General features: G+C 50.8%; 1 protein-coding gene across 1 annotated transcript in view; it reads left to right on the top strand.

Moving 5' to 3' along the window:
* LOC138288056 (nucleophosmin-like) overlaps nt 1-16,265 on the top strand; it is a 248,665-nt gene extending 232,400 nt beyond the window's left edge. Inside the window, exons 7-8 of the mRNA XM_069229299.1 lie at nt 15,419-15,503; nt 16,110-16,265. Coding sequence (XP_069085400.1) covers nt 15,419-15,503; nt 16,110-16,265 — 241 coding nt within the window. The remainder of the gene's footprint in view (nt 1-15,418; nt 15,504-16,109) is intronic.
* Nucleotides 16,266-18,307: the final 2,042 nt, after the last annotated feature.

Consider the following 18,307-nt stretch of genomic DNA (forward strand, 5'->3'; position numbering starts at 1 on the left):
ACAAGCCTTGCTACACGCAAATCGTGCGTTTGGCGTTTTTGGACGCTGCTGGGGCCCAGGAGGGACCAGGAGGTCGCAAATTGGACCTGCAGAGAGAGGGGACGTCGAGCAAGACAAAGAGCCCTCACTGAAACAGGTAGCACCCGGAGAAGTGCCAGAAACAGGCACTACGAGGATGCGTGAAACGGTGCTCGCCGAAGTTGCACAAAGGAGTCCCACGTCGCCGGAGACCAACTTAGAAAGTCGTGCAATGCAGGTTAGAGTGCCGTGGACCCAGGCTTGGCTGTGCACGAAGGATTTCTGCCGGAAGTGCACAGGGGCCGGAGAAGCTTGCAAAGTCGTGGTTCCCAGCAATGCAGCCCAGCGAGGTGAGGCAAGGACTTACCTCCACCAAACTTGGGCTGAAGAGTCACTGGACTGTGGGGGTCACTTGGACGGTGTCACTGGATTCGAGGGACCTCGCTCGTCGTGCTGAGAGGAGACCCAAGGGACCGGAAATGCAGCTTTTTGGTGCCTGCGGTTGCAGGGGGAAGATTCCGTCGACCCACGGGAGATTTCTTCGGAGCTTCTGGTGCAGAGAGGAGGCAGACTACCCCCACAGCATGCACAAGCAGGAAAACAGTCGAGAAGGCGGCAGGATCAGCGTTACAGAGTTGCAGTAGTCGTCTTTGCTACTATGTTGCAGGTTTGCAGGCTTCCAGCGCGGTCAGCGGTCGATTCCTTATCAGAAGGTGAAGAGGGAGATGCAGAGGAACTCGGCTGAGCTCATGCATTCGTTATCTGAAGTTTCCCCAGAGACAGAGACCCTAAATAGCCAGAAAAGAGGGTTTGGCTACCTAGGAGAGAGGAAAGGCTACTAACACCTGAAGGAGCCTATCACAAGGAGTCTCTGACGTCACCTGGTGGCACTGGCCACTCAGAGCAGTCCAGTGTGCCAGCAGCACCTCTGTTTCCAAGATGGCAGAGGTCTGGAGCACACTGGAGGAGCTCTGGACACCTCCCAGGGGAGGTGCAGGTCAGGGGAGTGGTCACTCCCCTTTCCTTTGTCCAGTTTCGCGCCAGAGCAGGGGCTAAGGGGTCCCTGAACCGGTGTAGACTGGCTTATGCAGAATTGGGCACATCTGTGCCCAACAAAGCATTTCCAGAGGCTGGGGGAGGCTACTCCTCCCCTGCCTTCACACCATTTTCCAAAGGGAGAGGGTGTCACACCCTCTCTCAGAGGAATTTCTTTGTTCTGCCATCCTGGGCCAGGCCTGGCTGGACCCCAGGAGGGCAGCTGCCTGTCTGAGGGGTTGGCAGCAGCAGCAGCTGCAGAGAAACCCCAGGAAGGGCAGTCTGGCAGTACCAGGGTCTGTGCTACAGACCACTGGGATCATGGAATTGTACCAATAATGCCAGGATGGCATAGAGGGGGCAATTCCATGATCATAGACATGTTACATGGCCATATTCGGAGTTACCATGGTGAAGCTACATATAGGTAGTGACCTATATGTAGTGCACGCGTGTAATGGTGTCCCCGCACTCACAAAGTTCAGTGAATTGGCTCTGAACAATGTGGGGGCACCTTGGCTAGTGCCAGGGTGCCCTCACACTAAGTAACTTTGCACCTAACCTTTACCAGGTAAAGGTTAGACATATAGGTGACTTATAAGTTACTTAAGTGCAGTGTAAAATGGCTGTGAAATAACGTGGACGTTATTTCACTCAGGCTGCAGTGGCAGGCCTGTGTAAGAATTGTCAGAGCTCCCTATGGGTGGCAAAAGAAATGCTGCAGCCCATAGGGGTCTCCTGGAACCCCAATACCCTGGGTACCTCAGTACCATATACTAGGGAATTATAAGGGTGTTCCAGTAAGCCAATGCAAATTGGTAAAAATGGTCACTAGCCTGTTAGTGACAATTTAAAAGTAATGAGAGAGCATAACCACTGAGGTTCTGGTTAGCAGAGCCTCAGTGAGACAGTTAGGCACCACACAGGGAACATATACATGCACACCTATGAGCACTGGGGCCATGTGTGACAGGGTCCCAGTGACACATACATATAGGCCACAAACCTATGAGCACTGGGGTCCTGACCAGCAGGATCCCAGTGACACATAACAAACATACTGAAAACATAGTGTTTTCACTATGAGCACTGAGGCCTGGCTATCAGGATCCCAGTGAGACAGTGAAAACAGTGACAAACATCCTGACATACACTCACCAACAGGCCAAAAGTGGGGGTAACAAGGCTAGAAAGAGGCTACCTTCTCACACAACCCCCCCCCAAACGAAGGACAATAAGGCTAACCTTGGCCAGTTGAGACTTTATTGTCTAAGTGGTGATAAGTAGAGAGTAGCTCTGCAATAGACTGGTTACTCCCTTTATCATCCACTATATGGTTACTTCCCTGTGGGGATGTAAACCACCCTGTTTGAAGTTTTTTAGCTAACCAACAATGTGAAGATGTATTTTCAGAGTTTCTATCAGTAAGTTTTAGTTTAGAGCAGTGGGAATTATCCACTGAACCTATTTGTAATGATGGAAATGCCAGACAGGGATGCTGTCTCAGTAAAGCCATAGCTGGGCAAAAACTTTGTCCATTTGGCTGGAAGAGGGAACAGGGATGCTGTTTCTCTTGAGTTGGAGCAGGGCAGGGATGCTGTCCTATGAGCTCCACACTAGGGCAGGGATGCTGTCCTAAGTGTTGTGAGGTAGTGCAGGGTTTCTGCACTAAAGTTTCTCTGGGAGGGTTGGAGGGATGCTCCATGTTAACTAAAATGGTGCTGTTTTTCTCACCAATGTTAGTTATCCCACAGAGAGGTACTTCCACCTCAGGGAGTCCAGCTTTGCCAGCTGATGATTCCCTTGGAACAGGTGCCACCCCAGGAGAGGTTTCTCCCACCACAGGAATAGTATCCTGAATGGTAGGGTGGTTAGGGGATACTGTGATCCCCTTTTTACCTGTTGATGGAGAGGGATCCTGAGTTTTCAGGCCTTCTCTCCTTTGCTTTTTCATTTCACTTGAAATGAGAGGGAACAATTCCTCAGGGATGCCCAGCATGGCTGCATGGGCATAAAACTCTACATCAGCCCAACCTGAGGCCTCTAGGTCATTACCTAAGAGACAGTCTACAGGTAAGCTAGGTGATACCACCACCTGCTTAGGGCCAGTAACTCCACCCCAACTAAACTGAATTATAGCTAAGGGAAGAAACTTAGTGGAGTTATGGACATCAATAATCTTATACTGTTGTCAAATGATGTGTTGTTCAGGAGGCACTAGGTTTTCAGTCACCAAAGTGAAACTGGCACCTGTGTCCCTGTAGGCCAAGGCCTCAACACCATTTATTGAAACTGTCTGCCTGTACTTATCCATTGTAAGGGGACAAGCAGCCAGTGTGGCAAGGCCAATGCCACTAGGTGTGACAGAAACTGTCTTGGGACTGATGACATCAGTTTCCACTATGGACCCATAAGTGAACCCAACTACACCCTTTGCTTGACTGTTGCCAGCAGTCCCACCACTAGTACCACTACTGCTAGGGGCACTAGAGCTTGATGTATTAGTGGTGGTAGGCTCAGGGGGTTTACCTGGACAGGACTTATCCCCTGGCCTATGGCCTCTGTTTTTACACACAAAGCACCAAGGCTTTTTAATGTGTGCAGGTTGGGAAGAAGAGGAAGAATTTGTTTTATCCCCACCCTCTGAAGAGTGTTTAAGATTTGAAGTGGGATCTTTGGTTTTACCCTTATCCCCATGCTTATCTTGAGATTTTTCACCATCTTTCTTCTTATTGCCATCTTTGTCACCCCCTGTATGAACTTTTCTGTTCACCCTTGTTCTGACCCATTTGTCTGCCTTCTTTCCCAATTCTTGGGGAGAGGTCAGATCAGAGTCTACCAGGTACTGGTGCAACAAATCAGACACACAATTATTAAGTATATGCTCTCTCAGGATTGTGTTATACAGGCTTTCATAATCAGTAACTTTACTGCCATGTAACCACCCCTCCAAGGCCTTCACTGAATGGTCAATGAAATCAACCCAGTCTTGTGAAGACTCCTTTTTGGTCTCTCTGAACTTTATCCTGTACTGTTCAGTGGTTAAGCCATAACCATCCAGGAGTGCATTCTTAAGAACTGTAAAATTATTGGCATCATTTTCTTTCACAGTAAGGAGCCTATCCCTACCTTTTCCACTAAATGATAGCCATAGGATAGCAGCCCACTGCCTTTGAGGGACATCCTGTACAACACAGGCCCTCTCAAGTGCAGCAAACCACTTGTTAATGTCATCCCCCTCCTTATAAGGGGGAACTATCTTGTGCAGATTCCTGGAATCATGCTCTTTTGTAGGATGACTATGGGGAATACTGCTGCTGCCACCATGGGTATCTAAACCCAACTTATGTCTTTCCCTCTCTATTTCTAAAGACTGTCTATCCAAATCCAGCTGTTGCTTCTTGAGCTTCAGTCTGGTTTGTTCCACTCTCAATCTATTGAGCTCCCTTTCTAACAATCTGTCATCAGGGTGGGTGGGAGGGACATTTCTAGATACAGAGGTATGATGGGAATGAACAGAAGGAGACCTGTCCCTTACAGAGGGCACCCTAACAGCTTGGCTACCAGCATAATGTGAGAGCACACCATCAGTATGGTGTGATTCAACCTCTGTACCAACTATGCTAGACTGTCTAGTAATGGGCAGGCTGAGAAGTTTCGTTCCTGAACCTTTTCCTGGGGGAGTCCCTGGATCAGATTGAGAACCATTCGCTACTTTTTCTACAGATTGGGCACTTATGGCCTTATCCTGTACTCTAAGCATATTAATTAACAGTTCTAAGGAAGGATTCTTCCCTACACTCAAACCTCTCTCTATGCAGAGACTCCTTGCTCCTTTCCAGCTAAGGTGATCATATGCAAGTTTGGACAGTTCAACATTTTTTCCTGTGCCAGACATTTTTTTGAGAGAGTTAAAGTGATAGAAAAAGAGAAAAAAGTTTTCAGAACTTTTTGGAAAGACAGAAAAAACTTTTTAAACTTTTAAGAACTTTTTGAAAGTTTAGGAGTACTTTTCAGCACTTAGAAAAGAGTGAAAAGAGGAAATGCAAAACTTTTTGGCTATGTGTATATACACTGACCTTGTTTTGTATATTTTTCTCTTATGAAAAGTACAATGACAAGAGTGGTAAGTAGTCTCAAGCACTTATCCCACCGCTGCACAACCAATGTAGGAGGCAGGACTGGCTTGTAGTGAGTACCAAGGGGTACTTGCACCTTGCACCAGGCCCAGTTATCCCTTATTAGTGTATAGGGTGTCTAGCAGCTTAGGCTGATAGATAATGGTAGCTTAGCAGAGCAGCTTAGGCTGAACTAGGAGACGTGTGAAGCTACTACAGTACCACTTAGTGTCATATGCACAATATCATAAGAAAACACAATACACAGTTATACTAAAAATAAAGGTACTTTATTTTTATGACAATATGCCAAAGTATCTTAGAGTGTACCCTCAGTGAGAGGATAGGAAATTTACACAAGATATATATACACAATAGCAAAAATATGCAGTATAGTCTTAGAAAACAGTGCAAACAATGTATAGTTACAATAGGATGCAATGGGGAAACATAGGGATAGGGGCAACACAAACCATATACTCCAGAAGTGGAATGCGAACCACGAATGGACCCCAAACCTATGTGACCTTGTAGAGGGTCGCTGGGACTATTAGAAAATAGTGAGAGTTAGAAAAATAACCCTCCCCAAGACCCTGAAAAGTGAGTGCAAAGTGCACTAAAGTTCCCCTAAGGACAAAATAGTCGTGTTAGAGGGAAAATGCAAGGAAAACACAAATCAGCAATGCAACAACGATGGATTCCTGACTGAGGGTACCTGTGGAACAAGGGGACCAAGTCCAAAAGTCACAAGCAGCTCGGAGATGGGCAGATGCCCAAGAAATGCCAGCGGTTGGTGCAAAGAAGCTCTTACTAGGCTGAAGAACTGTGAATACTGCAGGAACGACAAGGGCTAGAGACTTCCCCTTTGGAGGATGGATCCCCCACGCCTTGGAGAGTCGTGCAGAAGTGTTTTCCCGCCGGATGGACGCCAACAAGCCTTGCTACACGCAAATTGTGCGTTTGGCGTTTTTGGACGCTGCTGGGGCCCAGGAGGGACCAGGAGGTCGCAAATTGGACCTGCAGAGAGAGGGGACGTCGATCAAGACAAAGAGCCCTCACTGAAGCAGGTAGCACCCGGAGAAGTGCCAGAAACAGGCACTACGAGGATGCGTGAAACGGTGCTCGCCGAAGTTGCACAAAGGAGTCCCACGTCGCCGGAGACCAACTTAGAAAGTCGTGCAATGCAGGTTAGAGTGCCGTGGACCCAGGCTTGGCTGTGCACGAAGGATTTCCGCCGGAAGTGCACAGGGGCCGGAGAAGCTTGCAAAGTCGCGGTTCCCAGCAATGCAGCCCAGCGAGGTGAGGCAAGGACTTACCTCCACCAAACTTGGGCTGAAGAGTCACTGGACTGTGGGGGTCACTTGGACGGTGTCGCTGGATTCGAGGGACCTCGCTCGTCGTGCTGAGAGGAGACCCAAGGGACCGGTAATGCAGCTTTTTGGTGCCTGCGGTTGCAGGGGGAAGATTCCGTCGACCCACGGGAGATTTCTTCGGAGCTTCTGGTGCAGAGAGGAGGCAGACTACCCCCACAGCATGCACAAGCAGGAAAACAGTCGAGAAGGCGGCAGGATCAGCGTTACAGAGTTGCAGTAGTCGTCTTTGCTACTATGTTGCAGGTTTGCAGGCTTCCAGCGCGGTCAGCGGTCGATTCCTTATCAGAAGGTGAAGAGGGAGATGCAGAGGAACTCGGCTGAGCTCATGCATTCGTTATCTGAAGTTTCCCCAGAGACAGAGACCCTAAATAGCCAGAAAAGAGGGTTTGGCTACCTAGGAGAGAGGAAAGGCTACTAACACCTGAAGGAGCCTATCACAAGGAGTCTCTGACGTCACCTGGTGGCACTGGCCACTCAGAGCAGTCCAGTGTGCCAGCAGCACCTCTGTTTCCAAGATGGCAGAGGTCTGGAGCACACTGGAGGAGCTCTGGACACCTCCCAGGGGAGGTGCCGGTCAGGGGAGTGGTCACTCCCCTTTCCTTTGTCCAGTTTCGCGCCAGAGCAGGGGCTAAGGGGTCCCTGAACCGGTGTAGACTGGCTTATGCAGAATTGGGCACATCTGTGCCCAACAAAGCATTTCCAGAGGCTGGGGGAGGCTACTCCTCCCCTGCCTTCACACCATTTTCCAAAGGGAGAGGGTGTCACACCCTCTCTCAGAGGAATTTCTTTGTTCTGCCATCCTGGGCCAGGCCTGGCTGGACCCCAGGAGGGCAGCTGCCTGTCTGAGGGGTTGGCAGCAGCAGCAGCTGCAGAGAAACCCCAGGAAGGGCAGTCTGGCAGTACCAGGGTCTGTGCTACAGACCACTGGGATCATGGAATTGTACCAATAATGCCAGGATGGCATAGAGGGGGCAATTCCATGATCATAGACATGTTACATGGCCATATTCGGAGTTACCATGGTGAAGCTACATATAGGTAGTGACCTATATGTAGTGCACGCGTGTAATGGTGTCCCCGCACTCACAAAGTTCAGTGAATTGGCTCTGAACAATGTGGGGGCACCTTGGCTAGTGCCAGGGTGCCCTCACACTAAGTAACTTTGCACCTAACCTTTACCAGGTAAAGGTTAGACATATAGGTGACTTATAAGTTACTTAAGTGCAGTGTAAAATGGCTGTGAAATAACGTGGACGTTATTTCACTCAGGCTGCAGTGGCAGGCCTGTGTAAGAATTGTCAGAGCTCCCTATGGGTGGCAAAAGAAATGCTGCAGCCCATAGGGGTCTCCTGGAACCCCAATACCCTGGGTACCTCAGTACCATATACTAGGGAATTATAAGGGTGTTCCAGTAAGCCAATGCAAATTGGTAAAAATGGTCACTAGCCTGTTAGTGACAATTTAAAAGTAATGAGAGAGCATAACCACTGAGGTTCTGGTTAGCAGAGCCTCAGTGAGACAGTTAGGCACCACACAGGGAACATATACATGCACACCTATGAGCACTGGGGCCATGTGTGACAGGGTCCCAGTGACACATACATATAGGCCACAAACCTATGAGCACTGGGGTCCTGACCAGCAGGATCCCAGTGACACATAACAAACATACTGAAAACATAGTGTTTTCACTATGAGCACTGAGGCCTGGCTATCAGGATCCCAGTGAGACAGTGAAAACAGTGACAAACATCCTGACATACACTCACCAACAGGCCAAAAGTGGGGGTAACAAGGCTAGAAAGAGGCTACCTTCTCACACTACCTGAAACTCGACACAGACAAAGCTGAAGTTCTGATATTCAACAGTCATATGACACTCTGGAACAACTCCTGGTAGCCATTGGGCAGTAAGGTTTGCTTCTGTCGTGTCTCTGTATTCTCCTCGTTTGTCTCTTCGTTACTGTCTCTGTTGTGTTGCTGTTGTTGTTGTCCCTATTGTGCCCACTGTGTTCATTAGTATCTGTACTCTGTAGCTGTATTGCCCAGTAGTGATTCTTTTGTTATTGCCTTCTGTGCGCTCGATCCCGCTCTTTCCCCTGCGCGTCTCCCTCCTCCTATGACCCCACCCACCCCCAATCCATCGCCACCCACCCGCTTCCCTGATTTTTTCCCCTTCTCTACACCCCCTGCCCTCCCACCTCCCCCTCCCCTCTAGCTACCCAGTGCTATTTCCAACCCCCCTCCACACTCGCCGCTCCCTCGCCCGTTTTTCATGCCGCTTCGGCCCCGCCCCCTCCCGCCCCCAGCTCCTCCTCCCTCCCTCCACCCCCTCTTAATGCAGGTCGCTGCAAGCCCGTCTGTGCCCGTCCGCGCCCGCACCGCGTCCAGCGCCAGAACCCCTGGCCCTCGCCCCCCACTCCACACCCCGCCCAGGCTCAGCTACGACGCTACCCGCCCTCCACGCACTCAACAACGGCCGAAACCAAAACCAACACTGCTACCTAGCCACACCGAAGCACACACACGGACCGTTCGCCTGCCGCACCTGCCACACCTGCCACTTCTCCTGCGACAGAACCTCCAAACCAATGACCGCCAGACCGAACTTCCTCCGCTGCATACTCCTCAACACCCGCTCCGCACGCAAACACGCCGTAGAACTCTGGGACCTGCTCGACAGCACCGCCCCGGACGTAGCCTTCCTGACAGAGACATGGTGGAACGAATCATCCGCGCCAGACATCGCCATCGCCATCGCCATCCCAGACGGATACAAGATCTCCCGCAGGGACCGCACTAACGGCTACGGAGGAGGACTCGCCATCGTCCACAAATCCTCCCTCAAGATCACCACCCACACCGACGACCATTTCAACACCACAGAGCTTCTACACTTCCGGATCCACACCGACCCCAACACCACCCTCAGAGGAACGCTCGTCTACAGGCCCCCCTTACCACGGGCCCAGTTCTGCGACTCCATCGCCGACCTCGCAAGCACCCATGCACTCGCCTCCACGGACTACATACTCCTCGGGGACCTCAACTTTCACCTCGAGAACAACAACGACCACAACTCCACCACATTGATCAACAACCTCGCAATCCTCGGACTCAGACAACTTGTCACGTCAACAACCCACGCCGCCGGACACACACTGGACGCCATCTTCTCCACCAGCGACCACGTTACCTTCAACAACACCACTGAACCCTACTGGACCGACCACCACTGCGTCCACTTCACCTACAACAAAATCACCTCACACCACCACAGACGCCAACTCCCCCACCGCAACTGGGGCAAAGTCACCAAAGAACAACTTCTCAGCACCCTTTCCCAGGACCCACAAAATGAGCCCACCGACCCAGACACCGCGGCCTGCAACTTCAGTCAATGGATCAACAACTGCGCCAACATCCTCGCCCGCTGAAGATACCCCCCAAGAACCCCACCAGCAAGAAAGCCTCCTGGTTCACCAACAAACTCCTGGCCTCCAAACGCGCCTGCAGGAAACTGGAAAAGAAATGGCTCCAAGAACGCACACCGGACAATCACGCTGTCCTCAAAGACGCAACGCGCCGACACCACCACCTCATCAGGACCACCAAGAGGTCCTCCTTCAAAGACCGCCTAGACAACAACGCACATGACAGCAAAGAGCTTTTCCGCATCGTGAAGGAACTTTCCACCCCCAGCACCAACGTCAACGACATCCTGCCATCTCAGGAACTCGACTCCCTCACCACCTTTTTCCACAGCAATATCGCCGACATCCACAGCAGCTTCAACACCCCTACCTCACCCACCTCCGTCACCACCTCGTACCCTAGCATCACCAACCCCATCACCGCCTGGTCCAACGTCGATGATGACGCAACACGCAAAATCATGAACTCCATCCACTCTGGATCACCGACTGCCCCCACCACATCATCAACAAAGCCGACTCTATCATCGCACCCCAACTCTGCAAGATCATCAACGCCTCCTTCGAAACAGGCACCTTCCCAGAAAGCTGGAAGCACGCAGACATCAACGCCCTTCTCAAGAAACCAAAAGCCGATCCCAAGGACCTCAAGAATTTCTGCCCCATCTCCCTCCTCCCCTACCCAGCTAAAGTCGCAGAAAAGATCGTCAACCTTCAGCTGACAAGCCACATCGAAGACAACAACGTCCTCGACTCCTCACAAACAGGATTTAGACGCAACCACAGCACTGAGACCGCCCTCATCGCCGCAACAGATGACATCAGATGCCAACTCGACCGCGGCGAGACCTCCGCCCTCATTCTCCTAGACCTCTCCGCGGCCTTCAACACAGTCTGCCACCACACCCTACTGTCACGCCTCCAAGAAGCCGGAATCCAGGAAAAAGCCCTAGCCTGGACCTCATCCTTCCTCTCCGGCAGAACACAGACCGTACGCCTCCCACCCTTCCGATCAGAAGCCAAAAACATCATCTGCGGCGTCCCCCAGGGCTCCTCCCTGAGCCCTATGCTGTTCAACATTTACATGGCCCCCCTCGCACAAGTGGCCCGCCATTTCGACCTCAACATCATCACCTATGCCGACGACACCCAGCTCATCCTCTCCCTCACCAACGACCCTGCCACCGCCAAAGCCAACCTCCACGAGGGAATGAAAGCAGTCGCCGACTGGATGAGAAATAGCCGCCTGAAGCTCAACACCGACAAGACAGAAATCCTCATCCTCGGGACATCCCCCTCCGCCTGGAACGACTCGTGGTGGCCCACCACCCTCGGAACCCCCCGACGCCCACCGACCACGCCCGCAACTTGGGATTCATCCTCGACTCCGCACTCTCCATGAACAGACAAGTCAGCGCCGTCACCTCCTCCTGCTACAACACCCTCCGCACCCTCCGCAGGATCTACAAGTGGATCCCGACCAACACCAGGAAGACAGTGACCCACGCCCTCGTCAGCAGCAGACTGGACTACGGCAACGCACTCTATGCAGGAATCCCAGCGAAACACCTACAGCGACTCCAACGCATCCAAAACGCCTCAGCCCGACTCATCACCAACGCGTCCCGCCACAGCCACATCACCCCTCACCTCAAAGGACTCCACTGGCTCCCCGTCAACAAAAGGGTCACCTTCAAGCTCCTCACCCACGCACACAAAGCATTCCACAACGCCGGCCCCTCCTACCTCAACAACAGACTCAACTTCTACACCCCGACCCGCCACCTAAGATCCGTGAGCCTCGCCCTCCAACGACGGCAGATCCTTCACCTACCTCGCCGCCAAGACCTCGAACACGCTCCCTACCTACCTCCGACAGACTCAAGACCTACTCGCCTTCAGAAGACTCCTCAAGACCTGGCTCTTCGAGCAGTAGCAGTCCCCTCCCCCCTCCCCCAGCGCCTTGGAACCCTAACGAGTAAGTAGCCCGCTCTATAAATTTCTGTGATTGATTGATTGGACCCAACCCCACACCCAAAAAGCACAACCGCAACTTCGGCATAATCCTCAACAGCGAACTCTCTCTGTGAAACAACAGATCAACACTGTCTCCTCAGCATGCTTCCACACGCTCCGCAAGGTCTTCGAGTGGTTCCCCCTCAACATTAGGAAGACGGTAACTCATACCTTCATCACCAGCCGACTGGACTACGGCAACACACACTATGAAGGCATCACCACCAAACTCATGCAAAGACTCCAAACAATCCAGAACGCACCTGCCAGACTGAACCTCAACCTGCCTTGCAGTTCTCTTGGGGTGCCTGCAAGATGCAGGGAAGCCGCTCTGCTGCACACAGGAGTTCCTGAGTCTTTGTTGAAGGCAGACAGTCCTCCCAGGCTTTTGGAGGCACAACAGTTTGCAGGACGAGACAACTTTGGCACAAATCGTCAGGAGCAACAGAGAGGCCGGCAGGGCTGGGGCCAAGTCAGGTGCTTCTTCCTTGGTTTTTGCTTTTGTAGCTTCTAGCGTCATTCATCTTCCTAGGTCAGCAAGAATCTGATTTCCTAGTGCAGGGGTGCCCCTAAATACTGAATTTAGAGGCGTTTAGGGGAGTGTAGGACAGTAGCCAATTCGCTACTCACCCCTGGTGTCTCTACACCCACATATGACCACTTCCCCTGGGAAGTGGGCATAACCCTGCCCCAGAGTTCCTAATTCTGCCAACACCAGGATGGCAGATTTCTAAATGTTGTGTCCACGTCAGGCGACTGACCTGAGGGGTGGAACTGACCTGAGGGGTGGGCATACCTCTCTGAATGCTCAATTTCTCACATCTCCAGGTGCCAAAAGGGCCCTGGGGAAAGGGGGTCGGCTTCTCCCTTCTGATGAAGCCGGATCTGCATACAAGGGTGGTGAGCTTCTTTGAAGCCCTCTACCTTGGAATGCAGATTTGCAAGTCATCCTGTTTGGAGGGGTGTGTTTACACCCCTGTGAGATCAGGCTTTGTTCCTGTCTGCCCAAGAGCAAAGCCTCTCATTTTTGAGGGTCAGAAACTTGTCTGTTGGTGGCAGGCCTGTTAAAACTAGTCAGCCAGCACATTGGTAGATGGTAGGTTTTCAGGAGGCACCTCTAAGGTGCCCTCTGGGTGCATGTATTAATAAATCCTTCACTGGAATCATTGAGGGTTTATCAATAAGAAATGTTTGATACCAAACATCCCTATTTTCAGTGAAGTCATCATGTAGCTGGGGAACTCGTAGTGACCAGTGGTCAGCAATTAGAAAGGCTTCCCTGTTCACTCACTATGTATGAGAATTGACAGACATAGCAAGGCGGCCTGCTGTAGGGGTGACTTACTTATATTGCACACAGATCTAGGGAACATGGCACACAGGCTGTATGCCACGTCATGTTTTCACTTTTAGCTGCAGCAAGACACGCATCTTGCAATGGCAACCGGTCATGTGTTTGTGAGGGGTCGCTGAGGGGGGTCACAGTACATTCTGCAGCTCTTGGGGACCCTCTTTGTGCCCATCCCTCTGTACCTTACAGGGGAACAGTTGCACCATTTTGGGGGAAGAGATCTGGCACTTGAAGCCTAGTTAGCAGGAACCCAGTGCACTTTCAGTCAAAATTGCATCAATTACCAGGGAAAACATTGTGGTGACCATGTCAAAAAGGAGCACTTTGCTACAGAAACCAGGAAGAAAAACCTTGCTGTAGAAGGTGTTTGCGTTAATAAGTTGGATTTCGTGCAACTCAATCAAGTATTGCTCAGGTTCCTGCTAGATGTATAGTTTAGAAGTTATACATTTACACTGTAGACTGTAAATAAAAAAGTCAATGAAGGAAGTTAGATTATCATATCACCACTTAGCGCACACTCAGCAATGCCTAGGGCCTTTGTACCGGGCTTATGTTTACAGAAATAGTCTCTAATTTGCAGCAGTTCACTCAGGGACAGGAGAAGGTTCACAGGTGCATGCCCACCACAGGTAACACAGAGAACATGTTTCTTAATATCATGAGGTTAAAGTCTTCACTAGCACCCATTGCGCAGGATCAGTGTTGTGGAGATCGATGTTCATAAGCAGACCAATTCCCACCGAGAAACATGTCTCCGAAAGGTCTCCCTGGTCCCCACTTTGTAAAATGGTAACATTTAAAGTAAGATCTAGTCAAATGTTTGGCCAAAATATAGCCCTCATTACAACCCCGGCGGTCGGTGGAGAAGTGGCGGTAATACCGCCAACAGGCCGGCGGTAAAAAAAATGACATTACAAGCATGGCGGTCACCGCCATTCCAAACCGCCACTTCTCCACTGCGACTGCAAGGGTGGTTACAACCGCTGGGCTGGAGACTTTGGTCTCCAGCCCGGCGGCTGTCACTACACTGCTGGTGGTCTCACTATCCCACATACCGCCATGGATTTTGTGGGGTTCTGTTAGGGGTCTCACCCCCCACCTCCCCCTCCCCAGAGTCCTCCCATCACACCCACGACCCCCCTACCACCCCTCAAAGGTGGCAGGACCCCCCTCCCCAACGCCCCCCAACATTGACATATACCCCCTCCACCCCCCTATATGCACACTCACACACCAACTACACAAACATGCACACATACACGCAGACATACACACAGACATACACACAGAGATATGCTCACACATTTCCCATACACACAACACACCCCGCATGCATACACGCACTCAGACACCCCCTCTACACACTCACACGCACACCCCCATGCACGCACACAACACACAATACCCCCACACCCCACTCCCCTAACGGACTATCACCTTACCTGGTCCTGTGATCCTCCGGGAGGGTACGGGATCCATGGGGGCTGCTCTGCCGCCAGCTCCCCGTCACCAGAACACCGCCACGCCGAATCCTGGGTTGGGATTCGGTGGGCGGTGTGCTGATGACGTGGCGGTGGAGGTGGAGCAGCCTCCACTTCACCACCGACCGCCAGTATGGCTGCTGGCGGCTCTCCGTCCGGAAAAGGGCGGAGGGTCACCAGCAGTCCTAATACGCTGTGCTGTCTTCAGCACGGCGTACCTCAGCGGCCTTGTCAAAAGACTGCCTAGGTCAAAATGAGGCCCATAGTGTTTTCCAGTGATTAAAACTGGAGTAACTGCAGTTACACTTCAAAATGCTCGTGTGCAAAGCAGGGGTCACCAGTGATCCTCAGGGGAAGGTGGGCAAGGGACATAGAAACCCACAACACGGGGAAAGTTTGAAGCTGAGCAGTAAAGGATTCCCACTGCTCAAAACTGGTACCTTTACCTTGACCCTAATGGAAGAGGCGAAGAGATGTCCACTCAGCCCATTGTACGTTTCTCATTCTGTTGATCAAGGCTGCATACTGCATCGTGTTTAGGGGCAGCCAACAAGATCTGGAGTAAACATTCCTCTGTTCTTGCTTTAAGCGATGGCGAGGAAAGCAGCAGGGGTTTGTCAACGTCTGATGATGAATCCAGCTCACGTCGCAGTCCTACAGACATCATTCAGAAGGTAAATTCCTCATGATCTTTGTGATGTGGTTGCGAGGAAGGAAGGCTGCAGAGAAATGGTACCAAGTTGGGCATGTTCGGTGTTTGTCGAAGTAAGGAGGAGGCGATTTGTGCCATTCAGGAGTTGGAAAGTTTGATGTTACCCCAATTTTTATAAACCACTAACGGGAATGTACCCTGCTGCGTTCCAGTAGAAGCTGCTGAAAGCTGTGGGTGCATGTTGAAGTAGTTAATCAATATATGATGAGCCCTTGCCTAGCTCAGCACATGCAGGGCCTGATTTAACAACACTTTGTAAATGGATAAATCATCTTCAGTCCCTCACTTAGCTAATTCACCATTGACGAAAGCCCCCATGGCTGCATCTCCGCAAAGCTGGCTTCACTCTTGTTGTAACACGTTTTAAATTGTATGTTTTCCACACAGTAGAATACATTTATGAAAGCACATCCCAGGCTAATGTCATCACAAATATTCTTCCATAGTAATACAGAGCAGAGTAGAAAATCTATCTAAATGGACGACATAGCCATGCAGATAAGCTATTGGGTTATTTCATTTCCAAGTTCCTGCACCCTGAAGGACACATTCTCCCCTTTCCTTGCAGCTGGCGACAAGGGTAGCAGACAGTGGGGGGCAGAGGAGCAAGCAGGTGATCCCCAGCATTGAGCCAGTGCAGCTTTTCCAGCTTTGGGGCTGCTTGACTCCAGGCACCACATTCACCAGCCTAATATGGCACCATTTGGAAGAGATAGCTGTCTGAGATGCTGCTCTGTGCTCCATCTTGCACCCCTGAGCTGTTATCTTGCCACCCCCACCCATGACAACATGATTGCCAAAAGGGTCATGGAACTGTGCCAACCCCAGGGTGTCGTTGCCTTCCACGCCACTCCGCTTCCATGAGCAGAGTGGATCACCTGACCCTGTCTGCCTGTGAGGGCCTTTGGGGAGAGGTGCATAGGGGGGATTTTTTTCTTTTCTCTGAAATCAGGGCTCAAAGCTTATGTGCCCTGGTATTTGCTACTGAAGACCACAGTCTTGGCCTGAGGTTTCCGTTATGCATCCCCCATGAGACCTGCCGGTGCCCTCCCTGCAGGCTATCACCAGAGCGGAGAAGGTATATCTCCTTATCTTCTGATGGGCCTTCAAACCTAGAGAAAGCTGGAGGAGGCACCGTAGAACCCAACCCTTTCTCCAGCCCTTTCCCTGCTCCGCGCAGGCCTTTTTACCGGAGCCTTCCCTGCAGGAGCGCTTGTAGTGAATGTGGAGTCTATGGAAACTATGTGTTACTCCCTCCCCTCCAAGAATGAGGAAGAGCAACACTTATGCAGGGAGTGCAATTCAGTCCATTTCTGATTGCTTGCTGCTGTACGTATGCTGGGCCTCGGTTCTATGTCCTCGCTGGGATAACTGGCACTCAGGCTTTTCATACACCACTAGCTTCGTGGCGCAGCCCTCTGCTGTGGCATTACCTGAGCGTTTGTACCCCCCACATTACAGAAGGCTCTAACCCTGTGTCTCTCTGGGGCCCTCTTAATTACAGGCATCTTGTGAAGGGAGGAGATGCAGATTCCTTTATGCATTCAGCCGAAAGAATGAATGAGTCTTATACATTCTCCCGGAGATATCTTGGCGCTAGGACTGCCACATGCCAAGAAGAGTGTATGCTACTAAAACAAATATGTTTCCGGTGTTTTCAGAAAGGATGAAGATATTACAAAGCTAGATGGGTTTAGGTGCAGTGAGTCCACAGGCTGCGCTTTGAAGACGTGCACAGCTAAAAACATCCAAAACTCAGAAGAGGGACATGATGTTACAGCCTAAATGTAGGACACTAGTGCAGTGTAATAGAGGTTTACACACTCCTCTTCCCCTGGCGGCCAGTGTAATTTAAGATGGGCTTCAGTTACTTGCTCAGTTTTACCTATCACATGGACTAATTTCATCACCATATTTTGAAAGGATTGTAGATTGGAAATAGTTTTTCCGGGAAGCCCACATCACAGGCAGTTGAGTAATAAAGTGTAGATAGAATCTCTGCGTCTGCCATGGAATGACTGCGCCTGCCATGGAATGACTGCGCCTGCCATGGAATGACTGTGCCTGCCACTGTTGCCTTCATTTTCTGAAGAATCAGTTGAAAATCAGTTTCAATAGTTTTATGTGAAAAATTCATGTAAGTTGGTTAGTGAGTTGACCCCCTTCTCTAATGAAAGATCCTCGTCAAGTTGGAAGCTCAAATGCATGACTACATTGACCGGACAGGGCGACCGCGCCCAGATGGCTCAGCCATAAACCGACATACCACAAATACTCTAGAGCACACGTTAACACCTCCGTCTTGTAGTGATTAGCTTTAACATATTCAACCGCATCCATTTTGGATGGCTCAGAAGCAAAATTGGAAAGGATGCTGCATTTCTTCCTGCAGACAGTCCGGTCTAAAGAGCAGCCTTGTGTCATCCGCATATGGCAAGCAGTCCAGGCTAAAAGATCGAATGATGCTAATGAGGAGGTGTGCAATTGTTAAATAGGTGATAATGACGATCCCTCTGGAACTCAAGAATTGACTTGGGGGAGGTGAATCGAAAGGGCCTTTTAGAAAGGAGGATGTATTGTTAGAAAAAGAGGAAAACCAGAAATGAGCAGATCCACAAATCTGGATTTGGATGGAGAGAGGTCCAAGCAGGCGGTAGAGGGCTCCCCAGCATGTCGTGGATTAAGTTAAGTTTCCACACAGGGATAAAACACCTTTGTTTCTCTGCTCTATTATTATGACTGATTATTTATGCCTGCACTGTGTTT

The sequence above is a fragment of the Pleurodeles waltl genome, chromosome 1_1, assembly GCF_031143425.1.
Source record: "Pleurodeles waltl isolate 20211129_DDA chromosome 1_1, aPleWal1.hap1.20221129, whole genome shotgun sequence".
Lineage (NCBI taxonomy): Eukaryota > Metazoa > Chordata > Amphibia > Caudata > Salamandridae > Pleurodeles > Pleurodeles waltl.